Source organism: Mirounga angustirostris, unplaced genomic scaffold, assembly GCF_029215605.1.
Source record: "Mirounga angustirostris isolate CCGP_5_RB_7025 unplaced genomic scaffold, mMirAng1.0.hap1 SCAF_3, whole genome shotgun sequence".
In the NCBI taxonomy this organism is placed as follows: Eukaryota; Metazoa; Chordata; class Mammalia; order Carnivora; family Phocidae; genus Mirounga; species Mirounga angustirostris.
Genome location: NW_026991711.1, coordinates 156,854,273 through 156,872,563, shown reverse-complemented (window position 1 = coordinate 156,872,563; position 18,291 = coordinate 156,854,273). Strand labels below are relative to the sequence as shown.

General features: G+C 36.8%; 1 protein-coding gene across 1 annotated transcript in view; it reads left to right on the top strand.

The window, feature by feature from the left end:
- DNAH7 (dynein axonemal heavy chain 7) overlaps window positions 1–18,291 on the top strand; it is a 243,274-nt gene that overhangs the window by 63,683 nt on the left and 161,300 nt on the right. Inside the window, exons 21-25 of the mRNA XM_064585828.1 lie at window positions 2,925–3,137; window positions 6,638–6,747; window positions 10,743–10,911; window positions 13,319–13,421; window positions 13,542–13,669. Coding sequence (XP_064441898.1) covers window positions 2,925–3,137; window positions 6,638–6,747; window positions 10,743–10,911; window positions 13,319–13,421; window positions 13,542–13,669 — 723 coding nt within the window. The remainder of the gene's footprint in view (window positions 1–2,924; window positions 3,138–6,637; window positions 6,748–10,742; window positions 10,912–13,318; window positions 13,422–13,541; window positions 13,670–18,291) is intronic.

Here is an 18,291-nt window from a genome sequence, read left to right as displayed (position 1 = left end):
AGAAGCAAATGTGAGCCGATTAGACAAATTTGTAAGCACCTTCCAAATTTCTTCTGTTTAAATGTGGTGTTTATCAAACCTTTACTCCTCTGTCAAGTCTTTGGTCTCACTCCAAGCAAGCTGCAAACAGTAGGAGTTGACATCTAGCATTAAATGTAAACTATATCTTTTTCATGCTTCCAGTTACCTCCCAAGCATAATTTGAATCTTGAGCGACATGCAATTTAGGTCACTCCCATGTCAATGTGCCCTCTGCTCAAAACTATCTGCCTGGAGTTCTTACCATATTGCATACAGATAAAAGAGGGGTTTTGTTTTGTTTACAGCAGTATCCACTGATACTGAGATTGAGTTATTTATTGACTCATTTATCAGTCTATTCAGTTTTTTTTTCTGCTCATGTTATATGCTGCAGGTATGGAGCCATTCACAGAGAAAGGCAAAATGAGAACCCATGCTACTTGAGGGTGATTCAGTGTTATAGACTCAAAGTCCTCTAAAACCGTAGCTTAGCAAGACTTAGCAAGTTATACCTCTGTTATTGTTGCTTGCCAGACTGCACTCTTCTGTTGCATTTTATGGTGCTGTCATAGCTAAGTTTCATGATATGAAATTAAGCTTTGTATGTGTCCTTAAAAATAAATTCTTATTCATCTGCTTGCGACTGCCCTGTTTCATTATGCCCTTGATCCCTATCTGTGCACCTTGTGCCTGTTTGCCTTTCATCCATGTTTAGGCCATTCAAGTTCTGTAGCAGCATTATGAGAGGCTAGCGTGTGTTTTAGTATTCTATAGCACTGATGGTGTTTTAAAAATTTAACATGTAGTTTCATCACGGGAGGCTAGCATATGTTTTAGTATTGTATGTGTTGATCATTTTTTCCCCTAATTAATGTGTGGTTCACTTTTGAAGATGACCTTGGTGGAGCAGCAGAAGACTCTTGTCTAGTTCCACAATCAAGAGCTAGATGTTACAAAAGTCTTATATGTTATACTGTCATGCTCCCAGGAGACCTGTTCGATTTATTTATTCAGCGAATGGGGACTGTGGAACTAGTCTGCATGAGGCATTACAGGGACTGTAAAATGAATGAAAGAATCACTGCTATCACAGAGCTCAGGATATTGCAAATATTGATGTGATTTTCAGTCATTGTATCATTACATATGTAGAAGGATCTAGGTATGATAAAAATATTTGATTTCAGATAGGGTTTATTTTGGCAGAATATAATAGTAGTTACCTTTTAGATTCATTAGCTCACTGTGCAGAATGGTTTACAAGGAAGAAAATGTAACAAAAATGCGATCAATATCATGATTTTTTCCCTATCTCTCTAATATGAATTATCATTGATTCATATAATATTGTTCCTAAAGAACTCAGTTTATCACAGTTTGAAATTAAATTTTCGCTCTAAGTCTGCTTTCCTAGTATAGGAAAAAAACATTCTGCTACTGTGGTGTAGTAATAAATTCTTATGGACATATAATTTGTACTGTCAGGTCTAAACATTAAATTTTTATTTTATGTTTTTGTTGAACTATAGTAAGGCTCACATGATCCTCACTTTTACTGATGAGAAAACTGAGATGCACCCACTGGTGTGGCTTATGTTCTTAGGATCAAATTGGTTCTTACTAATTTATATGCTTAACATACTTAAATCCACTAATTGGCTCCAAGAATTTAAACACTTATGTCTATTGAAACATGGGTGGGACAGAAGTTTATCTTTCACTGCTTACGAAGAGAATTAATAGCAACCGATCATGTAAATAATAGGAAGGCAACAGTGTTCAAACACCAAACCTTTGAAAAAATGACCTCCTTAAAAATAAAGATAAAATTGTTCAAGCACTAAGAAAAGTCCCCGTTAGAGAAACAGTTTGCAGGCTCCAGCCCCGTCCTTTAAACTTTTTCTCATTCTTGGAAATGCTCACTTGTAGTTACATCACTACCTGTTACCTGGTCCTGAAGGAATGAAGGCGCTCCTCGGTACCCAGTGCTTATTAAATATTAATAATATTTATTAATATAATTATTAAATAATTTATTTAATATAAATATTAAATAATTATTAAATATTATTAGAGTGGAGAACAGCAACCACAGCAGCCTGCTGGAGCATACCCCTTCCCTCAAGCATAGCGGTTCTCATTGATTCCAACTTGATTTTCATCATAAACCCTCTTCTCTTTTTTGACTTACTAATTAGATTTACCCCCACCAAAAAAACCGATCGCAAAGCAAGCCTGGTGCTCAGAACTGGCACTGCTCACCAGCTCAGGAAGCTTACACAGCGATCCTGAAAGGACTGGTGGAATGCAAGGCAGCTGGAATCCGGGGTCTCAGCGCATCGGTGCTGCGGCCACTTCTCTTGCGTCGTCTTTCCCCTCGGCTTGTCTCTGGCGGGCTTGGTTCCGCAGTGGGGATGAAGGCTTGCAGTGTCTTATAGGTTATACTGCCATGCTCCCAGGAGACCTGTTCGATTTCTTTCTTTATCGGCATACTCTGAGTCCACCAAAGCTAGTGAGGGGCGCTTCATTCCCTCTGCTCGTATAGCAATTCCTGGGAAGAACCATGATTGGCTCTGGTTGGGTCACACCTCCTCCCACCCCTTGTTGCCACGGAGATGGGGCAAGGTGATGGACAGCTCACCAGAACCACAGAGCAGACAGAGGAGTGGAAATAGGAATGGAAAGGATGGTGAGTAGACCACACGTAGCAACCACGTGTGTCCAGTGCATCTGGCCAGATTGGCCTTGCTCACCTAATACTTTTGTAGTAAGAAAAACCGATTATTTTTAAATCATGTCATATGGAAAAAAAATGTACAGAAACACTCTGTATTCAGACTAGCGCAAAATGTTTTTGTTCAGAAAAATTCTGATCACATTATTTATATCTTATTTTCTTTCAGGCTCTTGAGCAATACTTGGAAAAATGTAACACGCAAATTGATGATATTGTGACTTTGGTCCGTGGCAAATTGTCCAAGCAGAATCGTGTTACTCTGGGAGCCCTTGTGGTGCTGGATGTCCATGCTAGGGATGTCCTCGCATCACTTGTGAAAAAAAAAGTTAGTGATGACTCTGACTTCGAGTGGTTAAGTCAGCTTAGGTACTATTGGCAAGTAAGTGATATCACTGAATGTTATTACATGGCAATTTCAGCTCATAGCTTTTTAATTTGTGCTTGCTTGCTCGCATGGGAAATAGTATGAGTAATATAGGATTTTTTTGCTGATGGCTGACTGTACCCAAACAAGCATTCTCCAGACTGAAGATTAAGGCAGCCAAATACTATATATCATCTGTACGAAAAACTGTATCTTTATCTATATCCAAATCCATGCTCAAATGTATAGTTACATATAAATACATATTCATATAGAGACACTCACAAATTGAGTAATTATAAAAAGTTATTCATTTTAAATGAGTCATTATGCTTGCTGAATCTGTAAAATGTCTGAACTAAGCAGCTTAAAATTGTGTTTTTAGATTTTTGATACATCTAAAGAATATTAAAAAAATCAGACTTTTATTGTGATTTCATCATGAAAGTTTCCTCTTGTTGATCAATTGAAAGAACTGGAAACATGATCTGGAAGGAAGGCTCTTATGGGGACACCTGGATGGGTGGTGATGGCAGTCACAACTGGGAAGGCAGGAGGAGTAGAAATAGTACAGTGGACAAAGTGGGGCCAGTTGAGAGTGGGAGGAAGTTGCTGAGGATATCTGGAGATACGGACTCAAAAATTCTTGGGTGCCTGGGTGGCTCAGTTGGTTAAGCGACTGCCTTCGGCTCAGGTCATGATCCTGGAGTCCCGGGATCGAGTCCCGCATCGGGCTCCCTGCTCGGCAGGGAGTCTGCTTCTCCCTCGGACCCTCCCCCTTCTCATGTGCTCTCTTTCTCATTCTCTCTGTCTCAAATAAATAAATAAAATCTTTAAAAAAAAAAAATTCTTAACAGATTCACTTCTGTGAAAGGCTTAAAGGTATGGAGTGGGAGGAGAAAAGACAAGAACCAGACCCCTGGAAAACCACAGGAGAGGTAGTAGATAGTGGAATCATTTCAAATGCCAGACCCTTCCCTTACCAGATGTATGACCTGGGCAAGTTACTTATTGTCTGTAAGCATCCGTTTTCTTATCTGTAAAATGGCAATAAGATAATACCCACTTTGTAGTGAAAATGAATCGAACAATTAATTATAAATATAGGAGAATAATGAACTATCAGAGAAATTTTAAAAAACAATCCCCACTTATATCAAAAAGAATAAAATACCTAAAAACAAACTTAACCAAGGTGGTGAGAGACTTGCACACTGAAAACTCTAAGACATTGGTGAAGGAAATGGAAGGAAATTGCCAAATAAATGACAAGATACTTTGTTCTTGTGGATTGGAAAATTAATGTTGTTAAAAAGTTCCTACTACCCAAAGCAATCTACAGATTCAATGTAATCCCTGTCAAAATTCCAATGGCATTTTTCACAGAAATAAAACAAACAATCCTAAAATTTGTATGCAGCCATAAAAGATACCAGATAGCCAAAGTAGTCTTGAAAAAGAGCAACAAAGCTGGAGGCATCATGCTCCCTGATTTCAAATTATATTACAAAGCTAGAGTAATCAAAACAGAATGGTATTGGCATAAAAACAGACACATGGATCAATGGAACAGAACAGAGAGCTCAGAAGTACACCCAAGCGTATATGCCAAATAACTTATGACAAAGGAGCCAAGAATATACAATGGAGAAAGGAAAGTCTCTTCAATAAATAGTGTTGGGAAAACTGAATGGCCACATAGGAAATACTGAAACTGGGCCACTGTCTTACACAATACACAACAATTAACTCAAAATGGATTAAAGACAGGAATGTAAGACCTGAAACATAAAACTCCTAGAAGAAAACATAGATGTTAAGCCCCTTAACTCAGTCTTGGCAATGACTTTTTTTTTTTTTTTTTTTTTTTGATTTGGCAACAAAAGCAAAAATAAACAAGTGGGACTACATCAAACTAAAAAGTGCTACACGGCAAAGAAAACCATCAGCAAAATGAAAAGGCAACTTCCTGAGTGGAAGAAAATACTTGCAAATCATATCTGATAAGGGGGAAAGCTCTAAAATATATAAAGAACTCCTACAACTCAATAGCAAAAACACAAACTACCTGTTTTGAAAATGGTCAAAGAATCTGAATAGACATTATTCCAAAGAAGACATACAATGGCTAACAGGTTCATGAAAAGATGCTCATCATCACTCATCATCAGGGAAATACAAATCAAAGCCACAATGAGAGATCCTCTCACACCTATTAGGATGGGCATTATCAAGAGACAAAAGATAACAAATGCTGATAAGGGTGTGGAAAAATGGGACCCATTGTGCACTGTTGGTGGGAATGTAAATCGGTGCAGCCAGTATGGAAAACATGAGGCAGTCTCCTCAAAAAAATAAAAAAATAGAACTATCATATGACCCAACAATTCCACTTCTGGGTATTATCTGAAGAAAACAAAAATACTCAAAAAGGTATATGCACCCCCATGTTTATTGCAGCATTATTTACAATAACTAAGTTATAGCAACAACCTGAATGTTCATTGACAGGTGAATGAATGAAGAAGATGTGGTGTATATATATGAATGAAATATTATTCAGTCATTAAAAAATGAAATCTTGCCATTTGTAACAATATGGATTGTCCCTGAGGGCATTACACTAAGTGAAATAAGTCAGACAAAGACAAATACGGTATGATCTCACTTATATATAAGTGCACCTAAAACAAACCAAGCTCATAGATACAGTGAGCAGATTGGTGGTTGCCAGAGGCTGAGAGTGGGAAGGGGGGAGAAATGGGTGAAGGGAGTAAAAAGGTGTAAACTTCTAGTTATAAATAAGTCATGGGGACATAATACACTGTATGTTTGACTATAGTTAATAATACCATATTGCATTTTTAAAGTTGCTAAGACTAAATCTTAAAATTCTCATTATAGGAAAACTGTACTTATGATGATAGATCTTACCTAGACTTACTGTGATTATTTTATAATATACACAAATATTGAGTAATTATGTTTATACTTGAAATTAATATTATATGTCAATTATACCTTAATAAAAAAAAGCCTTAGCAATTAAAAAGAAAAGAAAATACAGGAGAGATAAGGAACAAATATATTTTCCACAGATACCTATGGAAAAAATTGAAGCCAGTGACTTCAGACTTATCTGAGGAAATTAGATATTGAATTCTTCTACTGAATTTAATGATGTCTGAAAAGTGGAATTTTTTAAAGGATTTTTTATTTATTCATTTGAGAGTGAGTGAGAGCACTAGCGGGGGGGGGGAGGGGGGCAGAGGGAGAGGGAGAAGCAGGCTCCCCGCTGAGGAGGGAGCCTGACCTTGGGCTATATCCCAGGACTCTGGGATCATGACCCGAGCCGAAGGCAGACGCTTAACTGACAGCCACCCAGGTGCCCCTGAAAAGTGAATTTTAAAAGATGTTGTTTATAACTTGACAATTATTTATTAAGGAATTTGAGATTTCATATTATTTAAAATTTTGTTATTTAAGTTAACTTCATTTTCTCTGATTTGTCCTAGGAGAATAATTTAGAAACAAAGATGATCAATGCTGGCTTACGATATGGATATGAGTATCTGGGTAATTCCCCTCGGTTGGTTATTACTCCACTCACGGATCGATGTTACAGGTAAACTCACTAATTTATGGGTCTATTGGAAATAAATTTCACCCCTAGACCCCTAAATTTCACCTAAATCTTTAAAAGAAACAGATTATCTTCCACTTGGTAAATGTATCCTATGTTATCTTTTCCTAGACTCTTAATGCTTTTCTCAACTTGACCTTCAATTTCTCTTTCCCTGCTGGCTTTCTCCTCTTAGCTCTGGAGCTAAGTATTGCCTGATATTGCTATTGTTGTTTACATTGTTCATTTCTTCTTTCTTCTTGAAACTTTCTCTTTGTTTTTGATCCTTTGAGGCAACCTACAGCTTCCCCTGAAACACAGAAATTTCTAGATTTCTGTTTTCATGTGGTGCTTTGTCTCATGCTTCACAGTTTCCCAAATGATCTCACCCACTTTCAGGCTTTAATAGCTTACATTCTGAAGATCCACAAGTCTGTATCTCTAGCCAAGGTCTCTCCTGTAAACTTGTGCTACATGCTTGCTGGATATCTCCATTAAGTAACTCGTAGGTGTTTACATTGAAGTTTTTTTTCTATCATGCTTCTGAATAATAAAAGGGCTTTAACAACTTTAATGCAAGTTTCCATCTCCCATATTCCAAATTATTGTCAAAATCTAAATTAAAGTGTTATTTTTTTCAGGTATTAGAAGTCCATTTAGGTCTTATATCAAAGCTAACATCTTTCATCCGCTTTAAAATTCCCTTTCTCTCCCAGCTTGAGCTTCACACAACCTCCAGGCCTTTATTTGGGGAGGCAAATGTGGTCAATGGTTTTGTCAGTTTTATCCCTGTCCTTTGCATTATTCTCTCCATTGCTCATCCTTGGCTCCTCCAGTCTTGGGGGTTAATGGAGGAAGGGAGAAAGAAAGGGACAGGTGGGTTCATGTGTGACAACTGTCTTGTGTGGCTACTATCTCTTGGCTGTTTAGTGTTCTCAATGAGGGCACAAGCCTATATGTGCCAGATCTCCCATGGGATATTTATGTGGGTTTTTTGGAAACCCTCCCCCGCCAGTCACCTGTGGAAAATGCCTTCTCTGGCTGCCTGCTGGTGACTTTTGCTTCAGCCTCTGTCTGAGGTCAGCCACACATGGACGCTCACCTTGGTGTCTTCTCCAATGCTAGGTGGGCCTCCTGCACAGAGTTCCATTCAACGTGACTCAAATCTAGCTTCCTTCAGGTGGGATCTAGATCTGGTCAGATGATATACATTTATTTTGCCAATAGTATGAGTACATCTCTCTCACTGTCACCGTTTTCCCCAGCTCTGCCATCAGGAATAGCTACAGGCATTCTCTTGACTTTAAATATTTTAAGTTGTGATTGAATTCCCAGTTCCTGTGTTACACAAATTCCAGGGGTCAGACAGTGTGCCAAGCTCTCTGAATAGTTCTCTAAAGCCCCCACAGGTAGTTTGGGAGAGGGGCAAGTGCTTTATTCTTCTCTACAGAGGGACGGGAAATAAACAACACACTAACAGCTCTTTCCAAAGATCTTTACTCTTGACCCCTCTTTTACAAGCTTCCTAGCCAAATTCTATATGCCCTGGTGCTAGGTGGCCAATTTTACTATCTGTAAGATAAGATTATCTGGCATAGATTGCTCTATTTATATTCTGTTACATATTTTTTTATGTCTAATATTTATATACATTTACCAAAAACTTTATCATTGTCTTAACTCACAATTGCTTCTTCCTTTGCCTTCTTTCTGATTTCATTTTTTTTTTTACTAGGCAACATCCTTCAGTAATTGTTTCAATGAGGCTCTGCAAGTAGTGAGCTCTATCAGTCTTTGTTTTTAAACAAAATTTGGTCTTCATTCAATTATTAAATGATAGGATAGCTAGGTATACAACTGTAAGTGAACCATAATTTCCCCTCAGCTCTCCAAAAATATTATTCTCCTGGCATTCATTGCCACTACTGAGTAGACTGTTATTATGTTTCCTTTGTAGGTAATTTTTTTCTATCATGTTTTTTAAGATTTTCTCTTTATTGTTGATGTTCACTGTAATGCTACTGTATGTGGATGAGTTTTTATTTATCCCACTTGAGACTTTTCAGTTCATATCTTTCTTAATTTCTGGCAAATTCTCAGCTATTGCTTTTTATTTATTATTTGGGGGGGAGTGAGGAGGGGAAGGGTAGAGGGAGATGGAGAAAGAGAATCTTAAGCAGGCTCCATGCTCAGCAGGTAGACCCTGAGATCATGACCTGAGCTGAAACCAAGAGTTGGATGCTTAACCTACTGAGCCACCCAGGTGCCCCACAGCCATTGCTTTTTAAATTTTGCCTTTTTCCCCATTCTCTTCCTTTTTTTCCTTTGTCTCTCAACTTTTCTTATATTCCATCTTGGTATCTTCTTGGATGATTTCCTCATATTTATCTTGTAGTGCATATTTCTCTTTATGTTTAATCTGCCATTTAATCTGGTATCATTTTAAAAAGTCCAATAACTATATTTTTTATTGCTAGATTTCAAGTTGTCTCTTTTATGAAACTGACTTTTTCTCATAATTTTATGTCTCTTGCTTTTTTTTTTTTTAAGATTTCTTTATTTATTTTAGAGAAATAAAGAGTGGGTGGGGGAGGGACAGAGGGAGAGAGAGAGAGAGAGAGGAACTCAAGCAGGTTCTGCACTGAGTGTGGAGCCTGATGTGGAGCTCAATCTCACAACCCCGAGGTCTGACCTGAGCCGAAGCCAAGAGTTGGACACTTAACCAATTGTACCACCCAGGCGCCCCTGTCTATTCCTTTTTATTTAAAATCTCATTAAATAAATCATCAGGATACCAGAGTACCAAGTATATAGTAATTCTCTCGCACCTTTGTCCATCTGCCGCTGCAAGTCTGACTCTTAACTTTGATCTTTCTCTCTCTCTCTGGTTTTAATTATGAGCTCATTTTAGTAAGGGTTGTTTCCCCATGCAGTCTTACATTTTTTCAGCTGTGGAGGTGTCCATGTGGAACAGTTTCACATTTATCTCTTAAAAGGGCTCTAGGGTTTTCTCTGGTCCAAAACAAAATTTCAGTGTTAATTTCTCAATTTGGGTTCATGTGCCCATGGATAATGGACATTTGGACCCTATCCCCATGAAGCTTTCCACTGGGTGCTGCAATGAAGGGTAAGCTTCCTATCTCCTCTGTAGTTGATCTTTCTTTGTCTTTCTCGATAGGTTGCTAGAGTAATTTTAGTTTAGAGATAAGTCAGCTTTTCAAGGCTTCTAAGTTTGTATAAGTGAATGCATTCCAGCTCTTCACCTTACGCAGTATAAGAATTTTTCTGTTTCGGGGAGCCTATGTGGTACAGTTGGTTAAGCGTCCATCTCTTGGTTTTGGTTCAGGTCGTGATCACAGGGTCATGAGATTGAGCCTCACATCGGGCTCCGGGCTCAGCATGGAGTCTACTTAAGACCTTCTCTCTGTCTCCCTCTGCTCCCTGCCCCTCCTCGCTAGATCTCTCTCTCAAATAAAAAAATTTAAAAAAAAAATTTTTTTTCTGTTTCTCTGTGGTTGTAAATACACTTGTGTTTGTATGCAGATCCCAAAAACAATATGTACCTCTATAGCTTTAGCACCTAATTACTGACATCTTTGCATTCCCTCTTCATTGGTGATTTCCTTTACATTCTTTCAAAAATGGCTATGTATTTCGAAAGTTACTTTTTTTTTTTTTAATGTAGCATTTCTGAATGTTTGCAGTTAGGGGGATTGGGTGGTTCAGCATCAGCTGAATTCTCTGTATTAACGAGAGTCAGCCCTGAATTTCAAGTGTGTTTGTTCTGATTCTGTCACATATAATCAGCTCTTCAGGAGTGAAATATAATAACAGATAAAGTAATGCACAGTCAGAGATTTTTCAGAGGTTCATGGGAAGGAAGAAATTATTGAAGAGGAAGTGGAAAAGTTGGCTCTCAGTTTAAACTTTTCCTCTTTTCATGATGTATATTAAAAATGACATTATTCTACAAAGATTGCTTATTTCTTATATTTCAGAACCTTGTTTGGAGCCCTTCACCTGCACCTTGGAGGAGCACCTGAAGGGCCAGCTGGCACTGGAAAGACTGAAACTACCAAAGATTTAGCAAAAGCAGTGGCCAAACAATGTGTTGTTTTCAACTGCTCTGATGGGTTGGATTATCTGGCTTTAGGAAAATTCTTTAAGGTTTGAATTGACTCACTTCTTTACAAAATAACTGCTCAGAGAGGAAAGCTATTTATAATGAAACATAATTTAATGCAAGTAAAAGACTTACTGTATTTTAAGTAAAATTAAAGTGCTATCTCCATTCTCCAGAGAAGTAGGGTTATTTCAAAAGCTTACTTAAGAAAGGAGCTTTACCTGTGTCTCCAGTCCCTGTTGTAATGGGTCACTATGGCTGATAGGAATGAGTGCTGTGCCTTCAGGATATTGGGGCAGCTAAAAATTTGAGAACCTCTACATCATGTAAAGGCCATGCAGAATCTAAAGTCTTTAACCTGTAGCTCTTATTATTAACCAGTTATGATTCAGTAATTTACTTTCATAGATACACTCTAGTTAATCTTTTCTTGCAAACTTAAAATGCTTGTTTTTTTCTTATACTGAGTCAGATTCCCACTCTTAGGAGTCTGTAAGATTGCAAAAGGGGGAATTAAAAATGTAACATACCTGTCTATAAAGCTATAATGTCTGGTCATTTTAGTGCTTTGTTGTTACAGGCTGTTATTTTTTAAAATGTTAGCTGGAACAGTCGAACACAGAATTATCCATTTGGGATTATAGCTTCTGTTTATTTGTTAATGTCTATTTTTCTGTGAAGATTCTGTAATTCTTATCTTTAAAGTTTCTGTAATTATTTTCCAACATTTCTTGAGAAAAGTTAACGTTTAAAAAGAAAACCAAACAAAACAAATATACCAGTCCTGCCCTATACAGTAAACTGTCCCTGCCTGATATATGGCAAGGTCATTTTATAACAGATTTGGAACTTAAAGAGTCTCTATATTTGTGATGCTGAAACAATTAGGGTAAGATTTTAAAAGTCAAAAATATAATAAATAACATATCAAGAAAACATTTGAATGACCAGTTACCATTTTAATCATACTCTGTAATGATATACAACCTTGTTGTAATGATTTTTTTAAGAAAGAGATAATAAGTCTAAAAGAGTCTCTGTGTAGTTTAGTTTGAATAGCCATTATATTCCTAAACATTTAAGGAAAAGTCTGGTATGTACTACTCAATTTTTGAATATATATAATGATTTTCTTAATTCCTTGATATAGATTCATACACTTTTGGTATCAAAGTTGCTTACTGATAAGTATTTATTGGTTATAAAGATACTTTGTTAGGATCATGCTGAATAATAGGGGTACAGAATAGAAAAGACCTGGGTCTTATTAATAACGTCACAATCCTTATAACTATTTGAATATGTGACTTCATAAGTATTTTTTGGTTCTCTGTGGTTTCTAGTCCTCTTATGATATGTAGAAATAAAAGTCATAGTCTTCTCTAATGAAAATGTGCTATTCTTCAAAATGCAGAGTTCACGTTTAATCCAGTGTGGTTCAGTAGATGGAACTGTGTACAAATCCAAGGTCAGCCACTATTAGCTCTGTGGCCTTGTACTAATTAACATCTTGTAGGTATAGTCTTAGTTTCTTTGCATAAAAGATACATGCATCATGCCTGAAACATACCAGCTAATCAGTGAAACATACACACACACACATATATATACAATCTACAGAATATGCATTCAATAAATGTCAAATTGATTTTTTAAAAAATAAATTTGAATTTGGGGGCACCTGGGTGGCTCAGTTGTTAAGCATCTGCCTTCGGCTCAGGTCATGATCCCGGGGTCCTGGGATTGAGCCCCACATCGGGCTCCCTGCTCGGCGGGAAGCCTGCTTCTCTCTCTCTCCCACTCCCCCTGCTTGTGTTCCCTCTCTCGCTGTGTCTCTCTCTATCAAATAAATAAAATCTTTAAAAATAAATAAATAAATAAATAAATAAATAAATAAATAAATAAATAAATTTGAATTTGGACTGAGCTACTCAAGCCTGGTGGCCCAGTTTTCTCTAATGCCCAAATGGCACATATTTGTGAGGTAGCTGTGAGTTAGAAGTGTAAGCTAGAGCCTCAAACTATGTAGGTTGACTATTAAGGTGCTCAGACCACAAAATAGTCTCATTAGCAACAGAAGTCATCTTATTTAGAGAAATATTGCAATCTATTCTATGATGTTCATGTAGAAAAAGCAAACAAAATCAACTTGCACATAAAAAGTAAGAAAGGCTATGAGATTACAGGTATACATCTAAATGCCAAAAGATACACACAAAGTAAAAAGCTATTGATCAAATGGACAATTTTCCAATTGATCAAACTCCTTATTCGTGCAGAATAATGAATTTCTAATAAAAAAAAATAATACACTGTCTTTAAAGATAAAGATGAATAAGCAGTTTCCTTGATAGGATATTAAATCCTTGAAAATATCAGGTGAAAATGCAACATTTCAAAGCAATATTCAATCAGATAAAATTGAAAAATTTCATTACTCTTTTCTCCCAGGGACTGTTATCTTGTGGAGCCTGGGCTTGCTTTGATGAGTTTAACAGAATTGATTTGGAAGTACTGTCCGTGGTTGCTCAACAAATTCTTACTATCCAAAGAGGTAATGGACTGGTTTGTCTTTGCATTATGTCAAAACAGTAGAAATATAGGAGATAATGGATGGCACAAGTTGCATTTAAATGTGGAATTGCTGAGTCATTTCATTCTTGATGACCCACAGGTATTAATGCAGGTGTCGATACACTAGTGTTTGAAGGAACTGAGTTAAAACTTGACCCCACTTGCGCTGTCTTTATAACCATGAACCCAGGATATGCTGGGCGATCGGAGCTGCCGGATAACCTGAAGGTACAAAAGGGACAATTAGATCATCTGTTTCCTTTCTGTAGTTTACAAAGTTAATATGTAAAAAGAAAGAACATGCTCTCCTTGAATTTTATGCAAAATATTTGCTTTTGGACATTGTATTTTAGAAAACTGTTTTAGAAAATAATTTTTATTTATTTTTAAAGATTTTATTATTCATTTGAGAGACAGAGACAGAGACAGAGCACAAGCAGAGGGGGAGCAGAGGGAGAGGGAGAAGCAAACTCCCCACTGAGCTGGGAGCCTGATGTAGGGCTCGATCCCAGGACCCCGAGATCATGAACTGAGCTGAAGGCAGATGCTTAACCGACTGAGCCACCCAGGTGCCCCTAGAAAATAACTTTTAAAGCTTTGAGTACCTTTAGAAAATGAATGTGCAAACTGGATGTAACTTCCAGACTGATATTTAATAACTGATAATTATAGAAAATTAGAAAATATAGGAAATACTGAAAAAGATACCCATTCTATTGCTTACTATATTGTATCCTTCAGTTTTAAATATCTTTTAAAAGGCAAATTTTAAATGGTAGAATCCAGCAGTTGTGTATGCTGGGTTGTTTTTTTCAGGTTAGTATTATAACATGAGCATTTTCCTATCTTTATAAACATAATCCAAACTGTAAATAAATTTGCCGAACTGCATCTTACTGTTGGACACTTGGATTGCTTTTAGTTTTCCTTCATTATAAATAATATTGCAATGGGCAGTTTTTACTTAAGGCTTTTGTCTATTTTAAAATATTTCCTTAAGTATGGTCACAGGACCGAGAGCTGTGTTGTTAAATTGCCTCCCAACAGAGGTTGAAATAATTCACAGCCCACATCAATTCTCAATTGTCCTTTATACCCAACACTATTTTTTTTTTCCTGGTAAAAAGAGCAAAACACTTTGCTAATTGAATAGACTAGACTCTTTACTTAAAAAAACTTGATTATGAGAGAAATAGGACATTTCCTCATATCTTGGGCATTTTATATACTTTTCTGATAAATTGCATTTGTGGCTAGAGCATAAAGAACAATGTTGAAGAATAATGCAGTGGTAATTGCAGATCCAAAACCAAGTCTTCTGACTCTCAGCCCTATAGTCCTTTCTGCTGTTCACATATTTAGACTGACAGCTTCTTAGACTAGTTGAGGAATTCTTCTCCACTGAAGAGACTTTCAATTCAAGTAATTGCTATGAAGTATTTTGGTATTTCCATTCCATATACTTTTATGTATTAGATGAGATGTTTTAATACTTTGCCTAAGTGAAGGAAGGTATGATTAAAAAATAAAAACCAGTAAATCCTCTTATCTAAGAAACGTTTTGCAACTTTTCATTGTGATTTACGTTTGGAGAACTCTTTCTGTAGCAGTTCTTTTGTTCGCCCATGTTTTTCTTTTCTTCAGTAGGATCAGTCTGAATACATAGTATTTGTAAAGGCAAAAATCTGTGAATAGCTAATGATAAAAGGCTGGGACTATTATAAAAAGTTCAGTCTTTTAATGCCCTGTGCAGACTGTGTCGCAGTTTTATGTGCTGTGCATGTTGGAACAGTGTCAAAATATCCACCTTGTGGTTCTGTGGGTGATGGATTTTCCTTCTACTTCAGGCCAAAAACTGCTCTCAAATTCTGATAGCTTTGTTGTTGTTCTTCCTACTGTGCAGTCTTCTTGGTTACAATGGCTACAGAACATCTATTTTCAAGTATATGGAAATACCTAACAATTTTGAAAAAATGTCAGTCTGAAAAGAAAGAAATAGATCTTCCTTGAAAAAAAAAAAGCTTACTGAGGTCCAGAGAATGTCTTCAGAGTCATCCTCGAGACTTCCCTCTTTTTTTTTTTTTTTTTTTAGATTTTATTTATTTATTCATGAGAGACAGAGGGAGAGAGAGAGAGGCAGAGGGAGAAGCAGGCTCCCAAGGAGCAGGGAGTCTGATGCGGGACTCGATCCCAGGACCCTGGGATCATGACCTGAGCCGAAGGCAGACGCCAGACGCTTAACCATCTGAGCCACCCGGGCGCCCGAGACTTCCCTCTTCTTCACCCAGTGATTCAGCCAGTCACCAAAACCAGGCATCCTATTATACAAAAGCCTTATAATTCTTGTTGCTCTTGCTTGGTCCCACTGCTGCACCTTCCTTCCCTCCCTCCTCATTCTTCCCCTGTGTGTCTTACTGCAACAGCTCGCTTGTCACCAGTCCCTTCTCCACTAAAATTCACTATAATTTATTTCCCATTATAATTCTACCAGTGTCTTCAGAAGAAATCTAATCCTGTAACTTCCAGACCTAAAAAGCTATTGGGTTTTGTTTTTGTTGTTGTTGTTGTTGTTTTGCCTACAGGAAAAAAGCTCAAAGTTCTTGGCCTGATCTACAAGAACCTGGGAATTAGGACCCAATGCATCTGTCCTGCCATCTCCCTAGACCTATGTCGTCATGCAGATAGTCCCATTTTGACTTCCTGTACATCTAGATAAGATCTGCATAGTGGAGCAATTTCTTAAGCACATTGCTACATTAGAGAAGCTGTATTTAATATTAAAACTATTTGGAAGAATCAATATTCAATAAACATTTCAGAATAGTTGAATGTTAGAAGCCATGGTAAAATGGGCATGTTCCAGATCTTCTAATGTCACAAAGCCAATAACCTGATGCATAGCTTTCCAGAAGGATAATGCTTACATTCTGATACCTGTATCAGAATTTATTCAAGCCCTGGTATGATACCTGGAGCTAGATTCTTCTTTTACATTCAAGAGAGTACATCATTGGTTAAACCAGAATTGAACTTAAATTTTTTTTAAGAACACTAAAGTACCTTTAAACTTATTGCTATTACTAACAAATTATTTCTGACACATTCCAAATCAAACCATATCATATCAGTATTTCTCACACAGTTTGAGAACCATTGAATTAAGATATTCACCTAAAATTGTTTTGAGGAAGATGCTTTTCTCTGTGGTAAATAGAAATCAATGTTAAATCTTTGGTGGAGGATTCCTAGTAGATGGAACATCATGATAACCCCTTGAAATTTCTTTACCACACTGTATTTTTTGTTCTCTTGGCCACTGATCTGTCTGTTCCATGGTGTTCCATGGCCATATTGCTAGTAGGGCTGAGGGAATGTGAATAGAAATTTGTGAAATATCTGATGTGGTCAGGGGGAAGCCTACACCACACAGACCTGGATCTTCACCTGAAACTAATAGCAGTTGATACTATTGTAGAAAGACTGGACCACCCAAACCTAGGGGGACCCACTGACTGATTGGTTCATTCATTCTTTCTCTTATTTGTGAAAAAAAAAAAAAAAATAGTTGGTGAGAACCTACCCTTTTAAAGAGGTACCATCTGTATAGTAATTCTCTTGCATTCTCTTTTCCTCAAGTATGTAGTGGTTTAGAGCACTTGCTTAAGCTTCTCTGTTTCAAATTATTTGCTCAAGCCATATATTTTTAACATTTTATTCTTTATTTAATGGTAACCTTATTGATAAAATAGCAGTACTAAGGCCTCTAGTTAGTAATTAACATAACACATTGGAAGGATCTTGCTTGATGCCAATCTTTTATTTGTTCTCAACCTGGAACAGTCATAACAGATCACTTAAGCAAGATGTCTTATTTCCTATCTGCCTTGTGTTTCAGGTAACTCAGTGAATTCCCAGAAGATATTTATAAACTATCTGAATAAAACTGCCATTTTTCTAGGAGCACCTGGCTGTCTCAGTCAGTACGCATGTGACTCTCAATCTTGGGGTTTTGAATTCAAGCCCCATGTTGCGCATGGAGCCTACTTAAAAAAATTGCCATTTTTTTATCTTTAGTACACAAAGGTCCTGGCTTAATGTATGAGCTACTGAAGTAGGTCCTGATACATACTGACATTCTAAACTTAAATTTTCTTATTTATTCTTTTGAAATCTGTCTAGTTTTCTACTTAGCTATCACATGACATTTATTTGTCCCACAACATTTAAAAATACGATGAGAAAAAAAACTTTACAATTTGGAAAATTGATTTATCATAATTAATAATAATTATCTGTGGCTTATTTCCAGTTTTTATTTCTTTATTATGCTTGGTGAAAAACTGACGTGGTGACTGCAGACTCAAAAAGTTAAAAATATCTCAAAATACCTTATTTATCTAACATAGCCTTGTTATTAGGAGTTATCTGATTAGCCCGCAGCATAAAATTAATTCGATTCCAGGAGAGTCTCACTCGAAGCCTGGTCTCCCAATACCATGCACTTTCTCACCAGCCCATATGAAAAGCCCAGCGTTTGGACATCCCAGCAGACTTGGATATATTTTCCCTATAACCTGTCACTTCCCAAGAAGAATAGAGCATAATTGATACTTAGCATGTGAATTAATAGTTCACCCAAAACCTGAGTATCATGAACGTTCTTAAAAGCATAATTTAAGGAAAAATAGTGATATAGAAATTAATGATATTTATAACAATTACAAGAAACGCGTTTTTAAAATTAAGTGTTTTTATCTATATGATTTGGACGTTGTAATTGAACATTATTGCAGAAAAGCTATATGGTCATAACGCATTAGGAAATGCATAGTAGGGTTGTCTTTACAATG